Source organism: Taeniopygia guttata, chromosome 3, assembly GCF_048771995.1.
Source record: "Taeniopygia guttata chromosome 3, bTaeGut7.mat, whole genome shotgun sequence".
Classification (NCBI taxonomy): domain Eukaryota; kingdom Metazoa; phylum Chordata; class Aves; order Passeriformes; family Estrildidae; genus Taeniopygia; species Taeniopygia guttata.
In genome coordinates, this window is record NC_133027.1 from 115,005,259 (window position 1) to 115,031,069 (window position 25,811).

The window sequence follows — 25,811 nt, forward strand, 5'->3', positions numbered from 1 at the left end:
CCTCCCTTTCTATTCCCCTACTGACCCCTACCCTGTTCCTCTATCCTGTCCCTGTTCCTTCCCTCCCCAGCCGGGTTCCCCCGCGCCCCCTTTCCCTGCTCCCCTCCCCGCTCCACACGTTCCGCCTCCTTCCCCAAACCTGCCTTCAATCCTTCCTTTCCTTCCTCCACCCTGCCTTCCCCCCAGCCCCCTCCCCGACTGCCCCGCGCACCCCGACCTCTGTCCCCCTGCCCCCTGTCCTTGTCCCCTTCCTCTCGGCTGCCGCTGTGCTGCCCTGTTCTCGTTCCCCATTCCCCTTTTCCTTCTTTCCTCGCAGCCGCGGGGCTCGGGGTGCCGGATAATAAAGCCCAGAGGGCCGGAGCCCGGCGCCCCCCGCCCTCGCTGGGGTCCCCACACGGGGCAGGAGCCGCTCTGCGGGTCCCCCCATTGCAGTGCAACACACGGCCCGACACTGCCGGGGCTCCGGCTGTCCCGACATCACACTGGGGGTCGGGCCGGGGGCAGGGAGGGTCCTGGGGGGTTCGGGGGAGGGTTAGGAAGGGCCCCCTCATTAGGAGGGGGTCCCGGGGTGGGAGGGGGGTTAGGAAGGGCCCCCTCATTAGGAGGGGGCTCTGGGGGGGTGGGGGTTAGGAAGGGCCCCCTCCGGAGGAGGGGGTCCCGGGGGGGGGTCGGGGGGGCCCCCTCCGGAGGGGGGGGTCCGGGGGAGGGGGGCGGGGTGGAGGGGGGGGCCTCCCCCCTCCAACCCCACCCCCCTCCCCGGGACCCCCTCCTCCGGACGGGGTCGGCCCCGGCCCCTCCCGGGGACCCCCTCCTCCGGACCGGGGCCCGGGGGGAGGGAGGGGAGGGTGGGGCGGGGGGGCCAGGGCAGGAGGGCTGCCCGTGTGTCTGTTTTTTTTTTTTTACGTCTGTTCACGCCACAGAGTGACGTGCCCCCCTCTGCTTCCCCCCCACCCCACCCGCCCCCCCTCCCCACCCCCGGGCCCCGGTCCGGAGGAGGGGGTCCCGGGGAGGGGGTGGGGCTGGAGGGGGGGAGGCCCCCCCCTCCACCCCGCCCCCCCTCCCCCGGACCCCCCCCTCCGGAGGGGGCCCCCCCGACCCCCCCCCGGGACCCCCTCCTCCGGAGGGGGCCCTTCCTAACCCCCCCCCCCCCAGAGCCCCCTCCTAATGAGGGGGCCCTCCCTGACCCCCCCACCCCGGGACCCCCTCCTAATGAGGGGGCCCTTCCTAACCCCCCCACCCCGGGACCCCCTCCTAATGAAGGGGCCCTTCCTCACCCCCCCCCGAACCCCCCAGGACCCTCCCTGCCCCCGGCCCGACCCCCAGTGTGATGTCGGGACAGCCGGAGCCCCGGCAGTGTCGGGCGGTGTATTACACTGCAATGGGGGGACCCGCAGAGCGGCTCCTGCCCCGTGTGGGGACCCCAGCGAGGGCGGGGGGCGCCGGGCTCCGGCCCTCTGGGCTTTATTATCCGGCACCCCGAGCCCCGCGGCTGCGAGGAAAGAAGGAAAAGGGGACGGGAAGAGAGGAGGGAGAGCGGGGAAATGGAACGGAGGAGCGGGGCAGGGACAGGAGAGGGAGGAGTGCGGGGGGTCGCGTTTGGGGGAAGAGGAGGAGTGGGTTTAGGGGAGAAAAAACAGAAATATGGACAGAAGGAAAGAAGGAAGGGTAGAGAGTGGGACGGGAGGGGAGGCCGAAAGGGGACGAGAAGGAAAGGTGAGAAGAGAAATAAGGGGAATACGAGCAGAAAGAAGGAAGGGAGGGTAGAAGAGGGGAGAGAAAGCCGAAGCTGCGGAGCCCGCATAGAACCCACCCGTCCGCAGCGCGCTCAGAGGGAGCAAATGGCGGCCGCGGCGATTCCCGGCACTTAAATAACCTCGGCCCCGCCCCGCGCAGGCGCTCTGCGGTCCCGCACACCTGAGCCAGGGCCGGGCCCCGCCCCTAAAGCTCCGCCCCGGCCCCGCCCCGCCCCGCCCGGGATGGAGGCGGGGCCATCGCTCCCGGTACCGCCCAATGGAGGCGGGGCCATCGCTCCCGGTACCGCCCAATGGAGGCGGAGCCACCGCTCCCGGTACCGCCCAATGGAGGCGGAGCCACCGCTCCCGGTACCGCCCAATGGAGGCGGGGCCATCGCTCCCGGTACCGCCCAATGGAGGCGGGGCCATCGCTCCCGGTACCGCCCAATGGAGGCGGGGCCACCGCTCCCGGTACCGCCCAATGGAGGCGGAGCCACCGCTCCCGGTACCGCCCAATGGAGGCGGAGCCACCGCTCCCGGTACCGCCCAATGGAGGCGGGGCCATCGCTCCCGGTACCGCCCAATGGAGGCGGGGCCATCGCTCCCGGTACCGCCCAATGGAGGCGGAGCCACCGCTCCCGGTACCGCCCAATGGAGGCGGAGCCACCGCTCCCGGCCCCGCCCGAGCGGTGACCGGGGACGCTGGTTCGGTTCCCGGCGGTGCCGGCCGGGGGTCCCGAGCGGTGACCGGCGGTGCCGGTTCGGCTCCCGGCGGTGCCGCCTCTGCCCCGGAGGGCGGGCTCTGGGTCTCTCTCGGGCCGGAGCACCGGGGCGGCGCTGGGACCGGGATCGGGACCGGGACCGCCGCGGGCGGCGGGAGCCGCTCCGGGACGGGCGCCGGGGCCGAGCCGGCGGCGGCGGCGATTTCCCGGTGCTGACTGAGACCGGCCAGGGCGTGGGGACTCCCGTGCCGGCCCCAGCACCCCCAAACCCCGCCGCTCCCCGCCGTGCCAGGGAATTTTCTTTTTTCCAGCGTAGGCCGAGACATTTTGATGAGATAACTCAAAACTCAGGGGTACGGGATCTGAGGGGAGAGAAGAGATTCTGGTAGAAATTCAAATTGCATTGTGAAAAATAACATGGAACAGCTCATTTCCTCTCCCAGCCCGGTTTCTGTGTGATTTCTGGGATTCCAGCTGCTCCGGTGGGATTGTCAGCCTGTGGGGCTGCAATGACTTGCCAGGTGCTAAGCACGACACAAAATAACTCTCCGGATCTGGCAGTGGAGCCTCTCAGTAGTGCCCCGAAAGCCCAGCAGTGCCCAGCATCTCTGGATGGAAGCTGAGGGGCTCCAGCACAGCCCCTCTGCAGTGTTCCTCTGGAGCCGACACTGCCCAGCATCCCTGACCAGGGTCTGGGGGCTCCAGCACAGCCCCTCTGCAGTGTTCCTCTGGAGCCGACACTGCCCAGCATCCCTGAACAGGGTTTGGGGGTCCCAGCACAGCCCCCGGCACAAGTTCCCTTTAACCAGGATGATTTTCTCGGGGGCAGGAGCACCCAAAGCCAGCAGAACTGGCCTCAGCCACTTTCTGTGGGATCTCCTCTCTTCCTTCCTCACCAAATTCCCACTGTCAAAACCCAGCTTGAGGCTCAGCTTCCCATCCCCTCAATCTCTCCAAGGAACTGGGCTTGGATTTCCCAATCCAGCAGGGCAGAAATGCTCTTGTCCTTACTGTATATCCTAATTGCAGTAATTGCTTAAGAAATAATTGAAAGAAATTAAAGGAATGAAGAGAAATTAAATAAGAGCTGCCAGCTCCAACTAAGGGATGCTCAAACCCCTTATCAACCGTTTGCTTTAATTAACAAACTCAAACAAAGTAATTAACACCACATTGATACAGTATGATTCTTTTTAATTGAGTTATAAATATATATTGCAGAATGTAAAAACCTTTGTAAACCCAGAAACTCTTTCAAGAGATAGGCAGGGCACAGCTGCAGAGAGTCTTGGGAAGCTCAGAGGAAAAAACCCAAAGTTTTCAGTGTTCAGCATCTCCCACCATGTCGTCATTGACAGCAAACACGGCTTCAGCCTCAGGAAGACACGGAGAGTCAGGGATTTTACAGATCCTGGTCTCACCTCAGCCTCTCAGCAGGTACAGTCTGCAGGGAGAGGGAAGAAAAAGGGTCAGAATGGACAGCCTACTTCCAGAAAATCATCACCATTCATAAAGCAGTAAGCAGAGCTGTAAGAACTTCCCCAAAGACTCATTTCCCTGAGGACTGAGGGCTCTAAGCTGAAGCACGGGCTGGACCTGCCATGGACAGACTCCAGGAACCCCAGAAGTAAAAGCCACTGGGCCAATTCCATAAAACATTCCAAAATCAGGCTCCTAGGATGTGACCATCTCTTCTCTCATTTGGTGGTGGAAGCACAAGTAAGATCTTCCCTCCTGTGGGTTTTCTGGGATCTGCAGTGAACTGCAAGGGGAAGAAAACAAAGCCCAAGTATTTCCCACGACTGGAACAGAAAAGTGGGGAAAAGGGATGCAGGGGCACTCCTGGGGTGAGAACTGGGATCCAGCCTCTCCACACCAATGAAGCAGAGATGAGTGACAAAGCCTTTGGGACCAGTTTGCTGGGATTCCTAAGAAAATGGATGAGTTTTATTTTGGCAATAAAGCCAAGCTGGTTATCACCTCATCAGTCGGGTACAGCAGCAGCACCCGCAGGAACCTGGCCAGGTGGGTCTGCCTGGCAGAGGGCTCCCCACTCCCTGGGAATCTCTGTGCTGCAGGGCTGTGCCACTGGCCATTAAAGCAGTTCCCACCTGGCCCTTCACAAGGCAAGGTGGTTTTTCCATACAGCAAATGTTTTTTGAATTAAGAAGGTAACACTACACTGAACTGGAGAAGAAAAAAGTGAGATCTGTAAAATTTTCCTAAGCCAGGCAAAAAAGAAAGCCAACTCAAACCAAAACAAAAACTAACATAACAATGGGAAAAAAAAAAAAACATATCAAGCATATTTCAAGAGAGTTTAAATTGGAATGAAGTGACTTACTTAGAAAGATTGAAAAGCTGCAATACTGCAAAAATCTAATGCTGCAAAAAAAGCCTTTTCTTACATCACATTTTAGCCCTGAACTTGCAAAAAAACCCCACCAAACAAACAATTCACCACATGTCATTTTTGAGTTCATTCCTGTCTTTGAGCATGAGTCAAGCTAAAGCTATGGAGACAAGAAAAACATAAGTGACTTAATGCTGCTCCTTTGGAAATTACAGAATCACAGGGAGGGTTTTCCTTAGCTTAGGAAAATGCACAGCCAGTTCAGCAGATACTGAATAGCAGGGAAGTCAGGAGAGAAATGCTTTGCTTTCAGAGACAAAAATTTAAATAAATATTTACATTAAGCCAGAGGTCTACAGATGGTCTGATCAGAAGAAAAACAGCCCTGGGGTATCCTCTTAAGGGACACCAGAGGAACTCCTTGGCTGGGACACAGCCTCGCTCAGCGCTGCTCCCATGGCTCTCTGCTCTTTCCCAGTCCTTGCAATGTTCCCAGAGACCCCAGAGGATGGCAGGGCCAAGGCTCCTGTTCGCCCTTCTCCTGCAGCTCAGCGAGGATTTCCTGTCACACTCACCAGTGCAGAGCAGCCACAACCACTCGATGGTGCTCAGCCTTGGCTCCAGAGCTTTGAATATCACATCCACCTGCAAAACAGCCAGGAATAGGTTCTGGCTTACACACAGGATTTGACAACACAAAGAGCACATGTGGATGTCAGAAAGGGCTCAAATCTCATCTCACACCACCGATTCTTTTCATTTGATTCTTTCCCTGCTGCTGTCATACTCTGAAAGCTCACCCAACTCTAACATCCACACAGTGGACAGTTTTCCAGCCTCGGTGTCAGAGCCACACACTCAGCTTTAGCTGGACAACCTTCAGTCTCCACAGTCAACTTCCTTACACTATTTGCTCCCAGCTCTTCCTACCTGCAGCCACAAGATTTTAGTAGAGCAAAACATCAACTTGATTTATTATGTCAGATTTCAATACAAAGCCACAGCAAAAGCATTGGGTCCATTTGCACGAAAGGCAAGAAGAAACATGACTAGAAGGTAAGTGAAGATCTGTAGAAGTGAATCAGAACTAACTAGAACAACATACCAAATTACTGAGACATAAGTAGGAACCTAATGCTGTGCTTGAAAAACAGAAAATGCTAATTACCATGAGAAGTGAAGGAGAAGTTACTGAAAATCTTGCATAACACAAGATACCAATGCCATGCTACAATGCACTGAATTACTCTGGGTGAAATAAGCTGTTCTCAATAAAGTATTGAAGAACATTAAGGTTTCACAGAGATGATTTAGACAAAGAATGATATGAGGTTAAATCTCACGCCTTCCAGCTCCTCCTGCAAGACAGCTCGACTTTCAAAAGTAAGTGGTTCCTTGTGAATAACAGCTTGCTTTCCTGGGGTTCCTAGAATACAGCTGAGATGCCACAGTTTAGATCATGCACTTCTCACTCTGAAGCCAAAAATCCAGACACAGCACTCCTCCAGAACCCTGAGAGGCAGCCATGGATTCTGGGGCTGCAGGATGCAGTGAAAAATTGCACAGACACCAGGAACAGTGCAGTGCTGGCTGGGAGAAGCAGCATTACTCTCCAAGAAAAGTGCATTCTGCAGCCAGGTTAGTGCTGTAGAGAATTTTACTGCCATGCCATTTTACTGCCAAAAAAGAAGGTATCGTAGCTGTAGAATTGAGAAAAAAACCCAAAGGCACTGTCCAGAGCACGAGGGTGAACATCCATACCAATACAGCAAAATAAATGTGAACTTCAGAAAAAAAGAGGCATTAAAACTAGTTCAGGTGAACACTGTCCATCAGAACAATGCTTGCATAAAAGAATCTGGCATAAAGACTTGATTCATGATATAGTTACTGAAGAATACCTTAAGACCACTTTTCAGTGCTGTAAACTGACTACACCCAAGCACACTTCCAATTTCTAGACAGATTTTAAGAGGGCTGAGTGAGAGTGTCAAGCACATACTCAGCTGTCAGATTTGCCATTGCCCACCTATTATAACGTGACACAGAAGTGAGTTTTGTCAAAAAGTTGGAGTCAAACTAATCAGTCATCAAGTTTAGATATTAACACTTAAAGTGACCACTAAAAGCATTAGACACACCCCTGAGAACACAGGGGGTTAACAGCAAAGAACTCCCAAGAGAACTCTCTCTTCTGCTCCAGTCCACCACGAGTACAGAGGGGAAGCCATGCCACCTGTAACTGGAGCAGACCAGAGCCCCAGAAAAAGAAAGAGGGGTGAGGGGAATGAAACCAAACCAGCCCCCCACAAGACAGAAAGGTAAAAAACCACTAAAATGTCCCAAGCAAACCCCACAGAGAGAGAGAGAGAGAGAGAGAGAAAGAGCCCATTCCACCTAAAAATTTAATATCATGTGCCAGCAGTACACTGCAAAGAAAACAAAAGGAAGAGAAAAGCAAGTGCCCAGCCATAAGAGTTCAGCAGCCTACTGTAAGATCTCAACTGTCCTGGGAGCTTAGGCTTTTAAACCTTTCCTGAAAAAAGAAAACTTTACAAAACCTTACTCCTGCTTAATCTAAAAGAAAAGAGAGACAGCCTAAGTCCTGAAATGTCAGAAGAAAACGAGGGAAGAATCCTAAGTAGAAAGAAATAATAGAGTAGCCTTAGCTAGACTTTTCTTGTATAGCCATAGACTAAACCAATTTTCTCCTACAATACAGAGACTGCATTTTTAAGAGGATACTATGAATTAAGCTAAAAAAAAGCACAAGAGTAAAGTAAAGAAAGAAAAAAGTTAAAGAGAGTATAGTAGTATTCTCTAGATTCAAATAAAAAAAAAAATCTCTGTTCTCGAGACCCTCAGCCCCAGGGGAGGAAAAAATGGGGGGAACTGTTATCCCAAAAATAAAGAACTGTTATTCTTTTAGTCCTTAGCAAAGCATCCTTAAAAAGAAACCCTATAAGCAGTTTCAGTCCATGCACAGTGGTGAGAGCACTGTGACATGGAAGGGAAAGTGTCACAATAGCAAATTTTCTCCAGACAGTACCATGTGTGACACAGAAACACAAGAAGTTACAATTGTGTTTCTTAGAGATCTATAACACAAGAGAAACTCCTCTCTCCCTTGATAAACTAAAAATTAATTATCTAAAGAATAGTAACTTATCAAGAACCCAAGTTGTGTCTCACTGTGTTTTAGTAGAAATTGAATAGAAGAGGGATGTTTAAAAGGGTTTCATCCCAAATTCTGTGTATTCCTTTTATTATAGTTGTAGAATAATAAAGTTTTCTCCTTTGTTTTTAAGCTCAAGCCTGCTCTGCTCTGTTCCTAACCACAGCTCACAGCATTCAGTTAAAAGAAGTCCATTTTCATGAAAGCACTGACCTTGCGCCAGTGTCAAACCATAACACCACCTTAGCAAGGACAGAGCAGTGCAGATCGGACCCTGAGCCCCTCTGGCCACGTTTCCTGCTGATAATCCGACCCCTAAGGGCTCCAGACAGCCTATCTGGGGGGCACTCCTCTGATCAAATGAGAAGGACCCTTCCCGTGCCCTGGACCTGGTGATATTTTCTTGGCTGGAATGCAATTTCTCATATAAAGGCAGACTTGGCTGTTTTGGTTTTTTTTTCCTAAGATTTGCCTTACAGAGGTGATGTTCCTCATAACTGAGCACTCTGATGCCAACAGCAGCAATACAGAAAAGCACTCTGGGACAGAGCAGCAGGAAAAGCTCCCTCGAGACTTCCCAGAGATATGACAGGAGCACCCTCAGTGTGATGCCTGGTGAGTGAAATGGAGCTGGCAGGCTGACCCACAAACATTCTGTATTTACCTGTCAATGGAGCCAATACTGAAACAGAACAAATCTCTCTTCTAGTCGAGGTTCCTTGAGGTGCACCTGTAGATGCTGCCAAGTGTCCTTGAGCAGTCAGAGTAGAATAAGGTTTCTACCATGCTGTAAGTAAGAAATAACATTTATTCAGAAGAAAATAAAAGGAAGCACCTCTCCCCATCCCTTTTCTTAAAAAAATTATAAAATCATGCATTAGATTTTTTTAAAGCATTCATTCTTGCTTTACACAGTGTAAATTATGAGCATTCATCTTTCAGCCTGAATTTGCAGTAGCTCCTCAGGCTGACTGACCTCAGGAAGACCATCAGAATCACTAAGCTGTGGTCGGGACATTAAAGCTCATCCCATTCCACCCCAGCCGTGGGCAGGGACACCTCCCAGTGTCCCAGGCTGCTCCAAGCCCCAGGGTCCAGCCTGGCCTGGGACACTGCCAGGGATCCAGGGGCAGCCACAGGGGCCTGCCCACCCTCACCGGGAAAAACTTCCTCTGATATTTCATCTAAACCTGCCTTCCTGAGGCCATTCCCATTTCAACGGCTCCGTGTCCCTGTGAGGAATCCCTCTGCCTTAGGCCACAAGCGCTTGTACAGAGCCCCCCACATAAGAGTCCCAGGGGCTCTGGGGGCACACGAGCACTCCGGGCCCTCGGCCGGGCTTGTCCTCAGCGCCTTCCCCGCGAAGCCCCGGCTCTGTGCCCGGCGCTGTGCCCGGCGCTGTGCCCGGCGCTGTACCCGCTCTGTGCCCGGCTCTGTACCCGCTCTGTGCCCGGCTCTGTGCCCGGCTCTGTGCCCGGCCAGGACCGGCCCTCTCCACCCGACCCCGGGGCCTGCGGGGAAGGGGCTTGCTAGAGGCAATGGGCGGCAGCAGCTCCAGTTGCAGCTCCATTTGCCGCTCCAGTTGCAGCTCCAGTGGCAGCTCCAGTCCCCGCTCCATTCGCCGCTCCAGCCGCCGCTCGGAGCTCCCAGCGCGCCCCGAGCCCCTCAGGGGCACCCCCGGGACACCGGCGGGGAGCGGCCGCGCCCGCCTCTAGGCCCCGCCCCTCGCGCCCCATTGGCTGCGGCGCGGCGCGGCGCGGCCGCCATTGGCTGGCTGGAGCGCGGCGCGGTTCCCGCGCGGCGGCGCGATGGCGGCGGAGCGCGGCCTGGAGCTGGTGCGGGAGCTGCACCGCGCCGCCGGCGGGCACCTCCCGCCCTTCCGGGTGAGCCGCGGCGGCACCGGGAACCGCGGGCGGGCCCGCCGCCGGCCGCTCCCGCTGACCGTGCCGCTCTTGCAGACGGAGGAGATGCGGCAGGCGCTGGAGGAGATGCGGGCGCTGTACGAGCGGAACCAGGCGGACGTGTGAGTTGGGCGCCCGCTCCCGGCGCGTCCCGCACAGCGCGGGCGGCGCTCCCCGGCCCGCAGCTCTCCTCCTACTCCTCTTTCTCCTTCCCCTCATCGCCAGGTCCGAAGCGAAGGCGGGACGGACGGACCTGATTTTCCTGATCCGGTTCCGGCACTGCTGCCTGCTCCGGAACCAGCGCTGCCTCCTGGCCTACCTGTGAGTGCTGCGCGGGGCTGCCTCCCCTGTTCGGCCCTGCTGGCACGGGGGTCGGCACTCTCGGCACGGGCAGGCGGCTCTTCCACGAGCAGCAAGGCAGCTGTGGAGCTGGTTCCCCTTGTGCTTGTTGCTGGTATCACCGCGAAGAGAAGGCTCTGCTTCCCCCTGCTCTTTAAAAGTGTTCATTACTGGATGTCCCTGTGGCTTGGGGATGTTGCCAGCACTCACCTCAGCAGAGGTGTTGGGTTTGCCCCATTTCTTCCCCTAGGTATGACAGGCTGCTACGGATCCGAGCACTGAGGTGGGAGTATGGCAGCGTTCTGCCCAACACCATCCAGTTCCACATGTCAGCTGAGGAAGTGAGTCAACCTCGTTTCTCTTCCCACATATCCCTTCTGATGGATTATTTAGTAAAATCAAAACAGGGTAGTCTCCCCCGCACTATAAACATGACATTTAACATGTCTTTCTGTAAATACTGACTTGTGTGTGTTCATCGTCTGTGGGTACAACCCTGTTAATGCCCACAGGCAGAGTGGTTCAATCGGTACAAAAAGTCTCTGGCTACCTACATGAGGTCAGTAGGAGGAGAGGAGGGGCTGGACCTCACACAGGACATCAAACCTCCTAAAAGCCTGTACATTGAAGTAAGTGCAAGATTTCTCTCCTCTATCAACGGATAAACTATCTCTTTTCGAGCACTTCATCCTCATCCCAAGTCAGTTCATCAAGTAAAACCTTTCAGAGTTCCAAAGCTTTCACAGGTTTCTGTGCTTTACTCTGCCAGCATTTTACTCCTACTGAGAGCACAAAGTATGGCACTTCTAGTCTGCAGGGAGTCTGTGGTGGGGCGAGTTAAACAGTAAGAAGTTTTTGCAGCCTTTTGCAGAAACTTAACTAGACCAACTAGAAACCATGTTCCCAAGCCCAGGACTGTTACCTGGAGAGGGTGGTTGTTTTTTTTTCCATGGGACTCCTACAGAGCTGTGTTTCCCCTTTGCAGGTGCGGTGTTTAAGAGACCACGGGGAGTTCGAGGTTGATGATGGCACCACCATCCTGTTGAAGAAGAACAGCCAGGTACCTGTGGCTAAGTGTGCTCTGTTCTCCTCCTGCCCTCTCACTCCCATGACAGCTTACGCTGGCCTTGCAGCATGTCCCAGTCTCTGTACACACAGAGTGCAGCTCTGCCTGATCTGGTACCACGAGGCACTGGATGTCCAGCACAACAGAGCTGCTTGTGTGCAGCAACAACTCTAACAAATTCTAGGAGGGTTTTTCTGTGTTTCTGTGCAGCACTTTTTACCCCGCTGGAAATGTGAGCAGTTGATCAGACAAGGAATCCTGGAGCACGTTCTGTCCTAAGTGTGCAGGATGGGAGGGACAGCTCTTGCTTGGTAGCCTGCCCACGATGGGGACTGAGCTCTGGTGTGCAGGACTTGAGACTCCTCAGTACTTCTGCAGTGGCACCCTGCCACTCCTCCTGTCAGCCTTTGATGCCTTAAAACCACAGCTCTTCATGAGCAAAGGGTGCATGCTGGTAATATAGCAATCCTGGGAATCCAGGACAGTAGGGAGCATTATCCAAGCCCCACAGCTACACCCAGGGTTTGTGAATGCATTTTTGTTTGGAGTAGTTCTTTGTTCACACTGTGCATGTAAGACACCACCTGGCTGGGCTCTAGAAGCCAGGAAAACTCCATGGCTCCAAAATAAAGAACTCCTTCAGCCTCAGTCTCTTGGGTTTTTAAGAGTTAATGTGGTGTTCATTGAGCACTGTGATCTGGCTCTCCAGCCAAACCCATCCTGACCCTGCAGTGCGATGGTTTTTTAAGTTTCTCAGTGGAACTGCTCCTCCAAGTGTCAGATAAGGCTGTACAAGATTCTTTCCAGGAACATGAAGCCTTGTCCCCATCAGAGACCCATAAATGTTGTTTCCTGAGGTGCTGTGTGAGTGATCATTGCAGTCTGGGTCGTGGGCCTGGGTTTTTCCCAGTGTGCTTGGCCTGTGTCTCCGCTCCTCTGAAGAATCTCTTATCCCACAGCACTGGTCTGGTAGGGCCTATGGGCTATTTAGGGTGGGAAAGGGAGCAGAGGGTTTTAAGCATTCTGGCTAGCACAAAAACAGAACAAGGCTGAAGAACTGCTTTCCTTGTCTGGTTTTCCTAATGGAGCTTCTCAGCTCTTGCACTGTGTGTGGGAAAACACCTGGAAAAACATCAGCCCTAGGTAAGACTAGAGGTTTGCTTAGCTCCCATCTCAGACTGGAGCTGAAAAAGCAAAGAGCTGGGGAAGACTGCAGGAACAGGATTACAGCATTACAGCATTGCTCTGTCCTGCTCACTGCAGAGGCAACAGTCTGGTTGGTTTTGGATCCTAGGTTCAGGATTTGGGAGGAGCTGTTGGGAATAAATGTTCAGCAGCAGCTGGGGAAGGTGACTGAAATACAGAGGAGACTGGGGATAGTAGGAGGTGCTGTAACATTACACACATTTTAATGCCACAACTCAGCTTTCTTTCCTGCATGGAGTGAGCCAGGCACAGGGTCTTGCAAGCCCTTCTGCCCTAACTTTTGAGATGTAACTGTGGCTCCAACATCCACCTTCTGCCGAGAGGGAGCACCTGCACCACCACCAAACACTGCCAAAGAAAATCCTGTGAGCTGGCTGTCCTGAGACAGCCATGACAACAGCACACTGCCACTGAGAAAGGCACCAAGGCTGCTGCTTTCAGTTAGAAAATTCAACTATCCACAGGACCAGTTTCCTCAAACGACTCTAGGCTCCCCATTTGCTATTTTCTGCACAGGAAAATCCTGGCAAGACCAGAGAGGACAAGGCTGATTTCCCAACCCAGCTGTATGTCCCATTCTGCACCTGACCAGCCCCAGCCAGGACCAGGAGCTGCCACTGCAGATGTTCCATCACCCACTCAGAGATGCTGGTGTGATTTTTCCAATAAGCTGCTTCAGAGCTGAGGCTTGTTCTTCCAACAGCTGGTTCTTCTCTTCCATGCTCTTCTGCTTCAGCTCAGCAGCCTGCAGGGCCATTGCAAACCTCCTGTTCTCTCCACGGAGCTCTTCAATCAATAGTTTGTTCCTGGAGAGCTGGGCCTAAAGCAGGGACAGGAGGCTTCAGGTTCAGCATCCCATGCAGGGGTACCAGATGGGCAGGGACACACAGCACCAGCCCCTCTGGCACTCACCTGGGCATCTCTGAGCTGAGCTGCCCTCTCTGCCAGCAGAGCTTCAGCATTCCTCAGACTTTGTTCCAGCCCCTCTGCCTGCTCCACAGCTGCCTGCAGCAGCTGCTCGTGTTCCTCCTGCAGTGGGCAAGAAAGTCTGTCTTTGGGTTGTCCCAGCACTCTCCTGGCCTCTGGTAACCCTGGACTGTACATTTCCCCAAGGCCCTGCTCACGGACCCTCACACTTCTTGAGGCAGAGCAGGGGGCTTCATCAGAGGTGCAGGATACAAAGAGCAGTGGGACAGATGTCTAGAGCAGTACAACCTTCCCTAGGTTTGCACCCAACCAGTTTTAAGACAAGGCACAGATTTTCCAGCAGTGTTTTCTATAAAAATAAGCCATTGGCCAGGAAATCCATCTCCCAGCCATGTCCAGGAAAGCTCAGGGAGAGACAAAGTCTCCTTGGATGCAGTCCTTGTGCCTGCTCATTATAGTTCCTTAGGTTAAAATTTGCCCTATCTTTGCCCAGAAGACAAACCCACAAAAACCCAACACCTGTTTGCTCAGTGCCCTAGAGATAAATTCACCCATATGAGTGCAGGCTGATGACTGGAGGATTCAAGAAGAATTAAAGTTGCAGCTGAATTTGAAGGCCAAGTGCATTTTCCAAGTGCATTCTTTATGTCTACCATCTTCCACCCAAACCTCTGGTGGCTTCAATCACAGCTGCCTTCCAGGCTGCCAGGCCAGCAGTGCTCCCTTCACAGTACCCTTGACTGAGCTCCTGCAATTCCCTGATTACCTGGGTCCTGACCAGCTGCCTGCATGCTTGCTCAGCCTGCAGCTGGAGACTTTCCTGGAGCTGCTGAGTCTTGCACTGTTCCTCTCTCAAGGTGTTATGCAGCTGCTCAAACTGCTTCTTTGGCACCATGTTGTTTATCTGGGCCTTGGCCTGCTGCAACTGCAGAGTGTGCTGGGCCTGGGCCAGGCTCAGGTTGGCTTTGGCTTCCAAAAGCTGTAACACAGAAAGGTTGACAGCTGGTTACAGCTTTGAGCCAACAACAGGACAGGCCCAGGCTGTGTTTTGGGGGAGAGGAGATGTTAAGTAGTGCCCCTCACCTCAGCTGTCACCCCAGCATGGGCACAGCAGAGCTGCAGGACCATGGCAGTGGTGCTCACTGGGCAGCAGCAAAGCCAGGGAGTGGGAGCACTGAGAGCTGCAGGAGGAGAAACAGAGACCCCTTGCTGAGAGGTGCTCCCCTTGCCGAGGAGCAGGAGTTGCTGAGGCATTCTCTGGGAGGGAGACCCAGCACCAAGGGCCACAAAGACAAGAGACAAGAGGGGGCTGCTCACTTGGCTTCTTGGATACATCCCAGGCTAGCTGTGATGTACTAAATGTCCTGTACTACACCTCCTCTGCTTCCTGTCACCAGCAAAGGGCAGAACTGGTAATGGGAAGCAAATCTGGTCCAACTTTGCACTAGGGCCGCGTAGGGATAGCTGGCATGGGTAAGCTGTACCTTGGAAAGCCAGTCCCCAGGGTAGAGGAATATTAACACACTGGAAGGTTTTTCCCATTGGCTTCCCTCTCTCTGTCCTGGTGACCCATGTTACTCTGCTCTGACCACCCCATTTCCCATCCCTCCACATGCCCTGCCTGGCTGCCATCATCCATTGCCAGCCCTTATCCAGTGCTACCACTGCTCCAGCTCCTCTGTCAGCTGAGCCACAGGGAGCCACAGCTCCTGGCAGCCCTGTGTGAGCCACCCCCACTCAGCCCCCACCCCTCTGCCCAGCCAGCCTGCACAGGACAAGGACAGGGGGGTGTCACAGGGACAAGCAAGCAAGGACCTCTCTGCAGCTGCACCTGAACTGGCTTCAGCCATATCTGAGCAGGAGGGAGAATCCTTTGTTCCCCACAAACAGGACGAGGACAACTTTTAACTGCGTGGGGATGGTGTCCAGCACAGCCCCAGGTAGGACAATACCAACGTCTCAGAGACCACTCAGCAGCCTGCCACCAAATGAAGGACACTCACCTTTTCCTGTGAGGCCTGGAGCTGCTGTTGGAGCAGCTCCATCTCCATCCAACACGCTGCATGCCTCTGGTGGTGCTCCAGCCTTGCAGCAATCTCTGCCCCTCGCAGCCACTCAGCCTCCAGAAGGCTCTGGCTCTGCAGCTGGGCAGTGCCAGGGCCATGGGGGTGACCAGCCTTGTGCTCAGGGCGTTCACAGCCCAGCTGAGGCATCTTGACATCCGGGTGAGAGAGCTCCTCCTTGCCCTTCTCACTCTGGAAAAGGTTGAGAAAAGAAACAAAAAATCATGCACAGGAGGCTTGGGTGGGAACACAGGCAACAAAGACTGACTGAGCCATGTGGGTTTGGGACCAGGAGTGAGAGACATCTCAGGGAGAAAGAGTCAAAGTAGTGAAAGTCATTCAGTCATTAAAGACTCCCTTCTGTAAGACTTTCAATGTCACACAAGTTTTCACTGCTTTACAAGTTATAAGATGAAGCTGGTTCTTCGAAGGAAGACTGGGTTTGAATGTTTGAAACAAACATTTTTGCTCTCCTCTGTGAACACGTGCAGTTTTTGCCCTTCTAAATCCTTCAGCCAAAAGCCTGGGTTAATGGCTTCTTACCAATGCTGTTAACTCTGCTATTTCAGCCAGCTCCTCCAACTTCTCTCTACCCAACTCACTCCCGTTTTTCCTGCTGGGAAGAGGGAGAGGATCAGCTTCAGACCAGAGAGCAGCAAAGCACAGCTCCCCAGAGGAGAGCCCTGTTTTGGGTAGTGCCACATCTGGTTTTGGTCTGCAACAGGAAGCCAGAACAGACGTGGTCCTGAATTGATGCAGCAGTGAGTGAGGTGCCTCTGCCCCAGCAGGTGACTCAGCCCAGCCCAGGGCAGGCAGCCCAGGAACATCCAAAGTCCTGCAATACTGTCAGAGGCCTAAAAGCCAAGGGATGAAGAACAATGGGAGGGACATTTTAGCAGACTGGGATCATTCACACCAGAAAGCTGCCTCCCCCCAGATTGATGGCTCAGTGGGTGACCCCAGTACCTATCTAAAGCCTCCTAAGGAAGAAATCCATCCCCTGTTAACTCTTCAGCACGCTGCTCTCCAGCAGCCAGCACAGGCCTCCTGTGCAGGGAGACAGCAGAGTGAGAAAACCATGCACAAGCCCTGCTTACTCTGGCATTCTGTGCCAGCTTCCTGATCTTCTCCAATTTGGTTTCCAATGACAGCAAGGACTAAAGAAAACTGAGAAAAAACCTTCCCATAACTCAGGCAAAACATGTGGGGACAATCAAGAGACAACAGTAGAGAAGGAGCAGGTCTCACATCCATCACATCTTTTCCAGCAACTCTGAAAGCTCCCCATTGCAGCCAGTCCATTGTGTATTCCTGTTATTTGGGTTTGTTTCCCTGCTCTACCACAGACTTCAGCCAAATCACCTCTTTTCTCCCTCACTTACCCCATATCTCAGCCCCAAAACACTGATAATGACCTAGCAAAATCCACTGCTTGCATATTGCCAAGGGGAACACTGCCCCTTAAGGGAGACACAGCAGGGCAGAGGCAGGAGGAAGGGAAGATAAAACATTTATTCAGTGACAACTTCCTTCTTTCACAAGCCAATCTCTTTTACCTATATGGAGAAATTTAAGACATTTTTTACTGCTTTTAAGATAGCAAGTTGTGATCATCTAGCAAATAGAGGCAAGTTTGCTGAAGGACCAAGAAAGAGGTAATAAGAAAACACTAATGAAAGCTCTTTCATATCTCTCACTATTTTAAGATACAGTCTTTGCTGGGCACTGTCTCTAACACAGCCTGGAAGAACATGCAGGGAAATTTAGAGTCTTGAAATAAAAGCACTCATGTAAGGGGAGTTAGATGTCTCACTTCAAACTACTGCAGCCCAGCAATTCTGCCCAGATTTTCTTCCAAATTAAAACAGCTCTCCAGCCCTGTGAAAAATCAGCCCAACCTACTCTGGTATGAGCAGATGCACCCCTAATCTCCTCCTTAGCTCCAGGAAGAACAGTGCCAGATCTTGGACTCAGTCTGTCCCTGTGCTGCATCTTTATTTCTTCTCTGTCCTGGTCCAGCTGCTTGCCCTGGCAAATGTCTTCAGTGTGCTGCTGTCCCACACTGACCTGTTCCATTTCAAACCTCTCCTCCAGCTCCAGGCTCCATTACCATTTTGCTCTTTCAGCCCATTAATTATAGCCCAGTACTTTGAACTGTTTCTTCAAGATCTCTTTCTGATCTTCCATCTTGCACATCTCAGCCTTGAAACTTTCCTCACTGTCCTTCCTCTCCCTCTCAAAGTTTTTCCACATTAACTCTATTTCTTCCTCATAGTAATTTATCTGTTGGAAGGAGATAGGATTGGGATATTAACACCATGCTCCTGAGAGCTTTCCTCTCCTCCAATAGCTAAAATTCAGATGGATCTACTGATCCCACTCAACAGGGGACTCTCTTTAGGCAGTTCTGGTCCCTGCTGAACTTAGGACAACAATCAGTCTCATGCAGCAGTGTCTAAAAAGCAGAAAACAGTGAGTCCCATTTCTTGCCAGCAAGCAGCACGGTTCTCCCCATTCTCCTTGTTTGCAAGGAGCCCCAGAGAGGAGAAGGGAGAGGCCAGGGCATCATCTGCCACACTGTCATCTCAGAGCAAGCAGCTTAGAAGTGTGCTGCAAGCCAAGGGTGACAGGGCTCTGATACAGCCCCTACCATCAGGAGACACCTGGCTGCTTCTCCTCCTGGTCCTGTCCCTGGTTTTACTGCGACAACACCACTCAGTGATCTCTGGTTCCTCACAAGACCCACACAAACATTTCACGAGATGACAGTGATACCCACAGAGCCTTTGCCAGCCAGTGAGGCAAAGGCTCCAAACCCTCCTACCAGCTAGGACAAGCTGGAGAAGCACATGAAATAACCCCACATGAGTGATGAGGCACACCCTGCTCCCCAGCCTGAACTCTCTCTGCAGCAGCCCCGCTGGAGCAGACGTCTCATCAGTCACGCTGGAGCGGCTGTGCTTACCAAGCAGCCAGGACATTCCCTCCCACTCACCTTGGTTTCCAGCTGCACCCTCAGGTCCTGCAGCTGCTCTTGGAGCTTCTCCACTGGGAGTGACATTTCTGTAAACACAGAAGCAGGAACAAGAAGGCTTGGAGAGGGGAGTGATGGCAGGGAGGAGCGCTGTGAGGGGAGGCCTACAAGACAGGACCGATCAGCATGGCTGTAGCTTCATCCAGCCCATACAACCCCAAAAGATGGACATTCCCCATCTATTGGGCAACTAGTCCCAGGGCTGCATCATCCCACTTAGCCAGAAGCTTTTACTTAATGATCAACTTGAATTTTCCATCCCACAGTTTGGGGCTACTTCCTCTTTTTATTGCATTGTTTCCTCAGCATCTTCAACAGTGAAAATCTGCCAGTTCACCCATAGCTGCCTAGTTCACAGGTTCCATCAGCAGCTCTCAAATTGGAAAACCCTCCTCTCCTCCATCTCCCTCCTCCCCACGATCCATCTTCTCCTTCTTCCCTCTCAGTACCACAACTGGCAGCAGCAGTTCAGGCACAAGAAGCCTCCCCACGCTCCTCTGCAAACTGGGGTCCAGAGGGAACTTTGCTGCTGCTGAGAGGGTGGGCACGGAGCCCTCCTGCAGCTCACCTGCTGCTGGCAGCACTCCCTCAGCCCTGCTCTCCTGCAGCTGCAGGCGCAGCCCTTGCAGCTCCCTTCGCAGCGCTCTGTTCTGGTCATGCAGCACCTGAAACAAACACTGCTCAGGACGCAGGGCAAAGCTCCTCCAAAGCTCCTGGTAGGGCCTCCCACAGCCACAACACAGCCTTCCCAAACTAAGGATGACATTAGAGAATTTGGAGAAGCCAAAGAAGAAACATAAACCCAGATTTCCAAGACACATCACTACACACTGTAAAGCACAAAGCAACTGTCCAGAATGCAAAAGCACACAAAACCAGGGGGTTTGCCAACACCTCAGGGGGCTGGGCCTCCTGAGACCCTCCTGACCTAAATAACTATTGGGAGAATCCAACACAGAAGAAACATCATGATCTCAGCACGAGCCCAAAGGTTTGTGTTTCCATCCTTAAGCTCTCTTGTGGGCACACGAGCTGGCCAACAAGCACTGCTCTATGCAGAGAAGGCAACCAGCAGGAGTCACAGTGAAGCAAAGCCCACAGGCCTCTGGGAGGGAACATTTCCAGGTTGCAGAAGGAATAAAACAAGGGAGGAAGGTGCTGATCCCACGGGAAGCACAGCATGAGGCAGGTCCTGCCAGTCTCCTGGTGCCACAGACATCCCAAGGCCAGCACAGTTTATCCCATCTCCATCAGCAAGGAGTCCCTGAACACCAAGAAATGAGCCACCACACCAGTGCAATGAGCCACTTCCATGGAGGTGTCTGGAGGTGGGCAGCTGCTTGCTTCACTTCACATCCTCTATCCTGTACTGGAAGCAACAGCATCATGCCTTCTTCTGGACTGTCCACTTTGAGCAGACATCCAATTACATCCCACATCCTGCCACCCAGGAAACTGATGTGCTGCAAGAGCCTACGAACAAGGACACTTCCAGGTAACAAATACTACTGAGCAGATGTGGACAAATGCAAACCCAGTTTGTTTCATCTCCACTGTAAACAGGAAAGGGGGGTTGAGAGCATTCAACGAGGGTAAAGGACAAATCCCAGTGGGTGCCTTCAGAGGGGCAGGTGAAGCCTGAAGGTCAAACCTTTCCATCCATCAGCATTCTCATGGACAACTGTGGCTGCTCAAGGAGAGGAAAAATTTCAGCACTGAGCATATTCAGCCCTCTGGTGCCACCTGGAGCAATGCTGCACTGGATAGTGCTTCAGAATGTTTGCCTTTAATTGCAGCTTGGAGGAGGGCTGCCTGATGCATGCACAGAATGGCTTTGCCCAAAGTCTGCATTTCAGCCCTTGCTGGGGGGATGTGACTGTCACTGTCCCTGCTCAGGGGTGCTCCCCACCCACACACACAGCATGTAGGAACAAACAGGCAATGTGACAAGCACAGGACTCGAAGAACAGAGCACCCAGCACAAGTTAAAGATACACAAGTCCAAAATGCAAAATACACACATTAAAAATGGGAGAAGGGAAACAGAGTTTGTGCTCATGCCTCAGAGAGCCCCAAGCTCTGGGAAGGAGCACAGATACAGCACCAATTTTGGACCACACACACACACACCCGGTATCTGGACTGGCTTACCTTGACTCTCTAGCAGAGTTCAGCAGCAACAAGATTTGGGTTTTTTTACAAGTGGGGGTAGGAAGGAAGGGAGAAACAAAAAGATAGAAGACTTTCGCTGTTAATATGATTTCCAAATTAGGAGAACAGATTTCTCTTTGTGCTCAAGAAGAAATCCAACAGAGCCCAGAGTCTGTCCTTAACGACAGAGGTACCCGGTTCCCTAACAAAATAGTCCATGCTACAAGCGGGAAGGAATTTATGATCCAGCCCTACTCTCTCCTGCCAAAATCCTGGCATGGCAAACAACCCATGGAGGCCTCAGGACTGAGGAGACAGAACTGAGGAAGGTAAGAGGGATGCCTGTGCCCTATGAGCAGGTCTGCCTCCTTCCCCTCGAGCCCAAGAGCTGTGCTGCAGGGAGCAGACCGGCAGCAGCAGCGCCGCCCGCACGTACCTGGCACTGCCGCTCGTACTCCAGGACGATCTCGGCAAAGCGCTCGCTCTGCTTCAGGAACTCCGGGCTGTGGGGCTCCCCCTGCTCCAGCTGCACAAGGAAACACTTCTCATCAAGAAAATCACCTCCAAATGGAGAGCCAAAAGCTCTGCTAACTCACTGGGGTCAGCTGCTACACCCACACATCCAACAGAAGGCTCCCTAAGGGGCCCATCACTTGTGGGATGGGTCAGAACCAGGAGGAAAAGCATTTTTCTCCACATGTGAGACACCAAACTACAGGCAGGCTTTCCTGGATAACAAGATCATAGACTCAGTTCCTTCCCCAGATTCATTTTAGTAGTGGAAGATACTAAAACAAACCCTTTACTTCAATACTAGTGAAAAATAAAACTTTTCTGGAAACTAAACTCTATAAAAGTTTTCCCTTGAAGACTGCAGATTTGCAGAATTCTCTACAACTGGAAACTTTCCCCACACCTTTTTTTTTTCCCCCAGCTTCCAGGTTGTCATTAAAGCACAGGAGAGCTCACAAAGGGGGATACCATAGAAACTGACAGGAAATATGCAAGATCAAATGTTTTATGAATTTCTGAAAAGTTATTTGACTCAACAGAGAAAGGTTACCTTATCCTTCACAATGTGGTTGAGTTCTTTTTGCAGCTCCAACACCATTTCCTCAGAGGCTGACAGCTTCTCAGCCATCTCTGTGACCTTGTTTTGTAGCTGTGTGTTCTCCTGCAGATAAAATGGAGATTTCCCTGAGGCAGTGGGTCCTGATATGGCAGGGTGGGCTTTTCAGCCACAGGTCCTCAGCAGGGACAGGATGACAGTAAAACAACTGGCACATCAGCAGGCCAAACACAGCACAGCTCCCAGGAGACCCTGGACATGGCCGGGTTTTGGCCAGGACAGGGTTGGTTTTTGCAGTGAGCAGGAGGGGATGTGGCTAAGGCCCAGATGTTATTCTGTACCACCTCATTCATTGCTGGGGACAGAGGGAAGGCACTCTCTCTCAGTTCCAGGGAGAAGGAGATGCCTTCCAGAGAAAATGTGGCTGCTCTGCAATGAGCATTTTGCATGTAAATCATTCTCTCTTCTGTAAACTTTTGTTGCTAATATTTTTGCTGATACCACATGGGCTCATCTCTCCAAAGGACAGGAGTGGGTTTTGCACAGTAAGAGCTAGACAGCCCCACAGATCATCTCTACCTCTGCTCCCCAAAATTGTGCTTTCCCTCACAGCTAACAAAGGCAGCAAGTCCTGAGCTATCTCCATCTGTACTTCTACATTGACCAGAACTGGGGCAATCCCAGGCATGCACACACCATCATCTCTGCTGTTGACATGGTCCCTGGCACAATTTTAGCTTTGGTCACTGTGTTTCAGGTGTTACCAAGGGCCAAATCACTGCCAACAGACAACACAGCAGTTTAGTAATGGCATGGCAAGGTAACAAGCTCTGTATTTAATGCAACTGTATGGATGTGGCTGATGATTCTTCTGCCTAAAATTACTGTTCTTCCCAACCAGAGCAAAGTGAACCATCTATATTTGTCACCACCCCTGCTTTGCCACCTCTGAAAGAGCGAAGGTGTTTCATCCAAGGCAGCTGTACTTACATTCATCACATGGTTGAGTCTCCCTTGCAGGTTGGCCTCTTTGCCCTGGAGGAGCCGTGTAGCAGCCTCCAGCTTCGTCTGGTGACTCACTGCTTGCTGCAAAAGCAGCTCTTTTGCCTCCATTTCTGCCTGAAATTTCCTGGGGGAAAAAAGCAACATGGTTGGGTCAGACAGAGCATGCTCCTGGATGGCCACAAGCAGGAGATGGGAGCTTTGTTGGAAGGATGCCGAGATCACAGGGGTGGAGAGGGGTCTTCAAGGACTTTCCTGCCACTGACACATTGGCAAAAGAAGTGGTAGATTCAAAAGGGATGTGTAGGCACATTTTCTCCACCCCATCAAAAGAAGCCCTCATACCTGAGCTTGCTCTGGGTGTGCTTCAGAGCGATGCACTGCTCATCCAGCTCCCTGCCCAGCTGCTGGCAGTGTCTCTCTGCCTTCTCCAAACCGAGCCGAGCCTTGTCCCTCTCCCTGGCGATGTGCCTCACCTGGCTCCTGCAGACACAGTGAGCAGGGCATGAAGAGACCCCTCAGGCAGCCCACAGAAGGGCCCTCACGGGGAGCAGAGCCCCTACCAGAGGCACTGCAGTTTGTATCTGTAGGAGGTGCCAGCTGCATGCTGGAGGCCACTGCTGGGGACCATGGGTGTGGTGTCCAAAGCTGCAGGCAGCCCTGCAGGCTCTCCTGCTCCTCCGTGCTGCTGCTCCGCCTCTGCAATGACAGACTGAGATCACTTCCTCCCTCTTCTAACAGTCCCAACAGCATTTCTGTTGTCACACCATCTGACCACCCTCCAGTCTTCCAGGGATGCCCCCCCATCTCACAGATAAGCCTAGACCACATCCACCCCCACATTCCCCCAGCCCTGGGGTGACCAAACCCACCCTGAACCTGGCTGCAAGCGCTTCTCCCACCCCGGCAGCTGCTCACGTCACCCACCACCACTGATCCAGGCAGAACCAGGGACCCTGAGGATCTCCTCTAAGTCCTTCCAGGGCTCAGGTGGCAATGACAAGTTGAGGCTTGGCAAATCCAGCGTCTTTGCTGAGGCTGGAGAAGTGATGTGGGCCCAGGTAGCTCGGCCAGAAGGACAGGCTGCTTCCTCTGATGCTGAGGAAAAAAACAGCAGGAATAAGTCAGTGGGGTCAAACTGATGGTTTTCAATACCAAAGGAAAACTTCAGAGATCAAATCAATACTGAAGAACATTTTAGAAACAACCCCAGGCTGCCAGGAGGGAGATGTCCTGAGCTACCCTCCTGGCAGCTACAAGAGCAGGTTTGCAGGCACGGGCCATTCAGTTTGGCCTCCCTGCTGACCCATCAACACCCAGGATCCACAGAAAGGCCAGCACTGAAAGTTGTATCACTTACAGGGTCTTGTGAAAACTGTCAGGTGGGGACTGACAGCCAACATTTTATTTGACAAAGAGCAGAACCCAGAAAGCTGATACAGAACTCACAACATTTCTAAAAGCACCAATTTTGTACCAAGTTTGGAAGAAGCCAATCTTCAGAGAGCTGTTACCTCAAAGTCTTAAGCCAAAAGAACGACTCTTTTTTCTTTTTTTTTTTTGCTCAGGATCCTAGATTGAGCTGTCCTGGCTGTCAGGGTAAGCAGAGATTCGCTTCCCCCTTAGTACATTCATGTAGTGTTACTTCAAAAGCAAATGCCCTGCCAGTCCTTGGAACCGAATACATAAAGGAGAAAGAAGTATTTTACATCAAACAAACAAACAAAAAAAAAAGTGGATGAAGCTTGTTCATGCACTAAAAAGAGGACAATCTGTGTCACATGTGAGGTGCAGAGACATCAGCACTCCTGAGGTCAATATTAGAACTGGGGTGATGTTTTTTCCTCTCCTAGGATGTGCACCACTCTCCCTCCCATGAAAAGACCAGGCTCAACAGCCCCCTGTTGTCTTGTTTTACAATCCCACACCACTTAGGCAGGGATTACTCCTGCTCAGGCAGTTCCCAAGGGAGCCTTTCAGTCACCACGCAGTGGCTGCAGTACAGACCACATCTAAAAACTGTCTTGCAGGAGAACTCTCCCCAGGTCAGCACCCTCAGGTGCCTGACTGAATCCTGTGGAATCACCCACCTGTGAAAAGAAGTATCTTGGCCCGAATTGTTCTCAGTAAAACCTGATCCTCCTTTTTTGTTTTTCTTTTTGGGGTTGGTTGGTTGGTTGATTGGCGGGGGGACCAAGGGGAAATGGATGGAGAAACCCTTCTAAGTGTGTGATGTCTGGATTCCCTACAGGATCGCATTAAAGCATCAAACACGAACGAACTGTCCTGTGCAGGGGCCTAGCAAGGAATTAATTGCTCCTTACCCAAGGTTAGTGGAAAGCACCTCACGGAGCTGTGGATCAAGGCCATCAACCAGGATCCTTTTTACAAACCTCATGCCACGGAGCTGCTGAGTCTTGGCTGCTTACGAGACACTGACATACCGTGGGAACGGGGCTATGCATCCGCGGGGACGCGGCACTGCAACATCGGCCCGGCTCGGCTCGGCTCGGCCCGGCCCGGCCCGGCTCGGCCCGGCCCGGCCCGGCCCAGTCCGGCTCCTCTGGGCGCCGCCGTGCCGCGCATGCGCAGGCCGCGCACGGTCCCGCGGCGCTCCGCGGTGAGTCGGGAGGAGCGGCGCCGGAGGCCGCGGGAGCTGATGGCGCCTCTTTGCTCAGCTCCTTCTGCAGGGCTGCGTCCAGTTCTGGGCTCCTCAGGGCGAGAAAGGCAGGGAGCTCCCGGAGAGGGTCCAGCGGAGAGTGACAGAGTTGATGGTAGCACTGACCTCCCCTCATGAGGGAAGGTGGAGGGGGCAGGGCCTGTTTAGTGTGGAGAGGAGAAGACGGAGAGGGAACTCCCTCAGTACATACAAATATCTCAAAGGCAGGCGCCATGAGGATGGTGCCGGGCTCTTTCCAGAGGCTGTAAACTGAAACACGAGGTCCCAGCTCAGGCGGGCGGAACAACTTCTTTGCGCTGGGAGGAGCTCAGGGCCCTCGCTCTCCGGAGTGTTCCGGCCCGCCCGCGCACCCCGCCGCCCCGCGCAGGCGCACACGCGCCGCTGCCGCCC

At 53.0% G+C, this 25,811-nt stretch overlaps 3 protein-coding genes across 5 annotated transcripts; 2 read left to right on the forward strand and 1 right to left on the reverse strand.

Annotated features, from left to right (window-relative positions):
* The first annotated feature begins 1,950 nt into the window (after positions 1-1,950).
* Positions 1,951-8,115, forward strand: LOC140683833 (uncharacterized). The gene is made up of 2 exons (XM_072927696.1): positions 1,951-5,474; positions 5,677-8,115. The coding sequence occupies exon 1, from the start codon at positions 2,011-2,013 to the stop codon at positions 2,842-2,844; it is 834 nt and encodes a 277-aa protein (XP_072783797.1). The 5' UTR covers positions 1,951-2,010; the 3' UTR covers positions 2,845-5,474; positions 5,677-8,115.
* LOC105759048 (ninein-like protein) lies at positions 3,633-25,757 on the reverse strand. 2 transcript variants are annotated; one of them, XM_072927694.1, is made up of 17 exons: positions 25,066-25,757; positions 23,669-23,839; positions 23,305-23,440; positions 23,087-23,224; positions 22,730-22,868; positions 21,734-21,844; positions 21,107-21,196; positions 20,671-20,679; positions 19,088-19,184; positions 18,481-18,548; positions 15,426-15,677; positions 14,189-14,401; positions 13,408-13,524; positions 9,400-13,315; positions 8,648-8,770; positions 5,384-5,453; positions 3,633-3,899 (listed from the first exon to the last, which is right to left on the reverse strand). In XM_072927694.1, exons 1-14 carry the CDS (start codon positions 25,109-25,111, stop codon positions 13,127-13,129), a joined length of 1,776 nt encoding a protein of 591 aa, XP_072783795.1. In that variant the 5' UTR covers positions 25,112-25,757; the 3' UTR covers positions 3,633-3,899; positions 5,384-5,453; positions 8,648-8,770; positions 9,400-13,126. The 2 variants fall into 2 exon arrangements, with proteins under 2 accessions (XP_072783795.1, XP_072783796.1); XM_072927695.1 differs by lacking the exon at positions 20,671-20,679 and having other exon boundaries at positions 9,423-13,315; positions 25,066-25,756.
* On the forward strand, positions 9,745-11,937 carry GINS1 (GINS complex subunit 1). 2 transcript variants are annotated; one of them, XM_030269313.4, is made up of 7 exons: positions 9,745-9,866; positions 9,942-10,006; positions 10,110-10,205; positions 10,474-10,564; positions 10,736-10,852; positions 11,209-11,283; positions 11,500-11,937. In XM_030269313.4, the coding sequence occupies exons 1-7, from the start codon at positions 9,792-9,794 to the stop codon at positions 11,566-11,568; spliced, it is 588 nt and encodes a 195-aa protein (XP_030125173.2). In that variant the 5' UTR covers positions 9,745-9,791; the 3' UTR covers positions 11,569-11,937. The 2 variants fall into 2 exon arrangements, with proteins under 2 accessions (XP_030125173.2, XP_072783798.1); XM_072927697.1 differs by lacking the exon at positions 10,736-10,852.
* Positions 25,758-25,811: the final 54 nt, after the last annotated feature.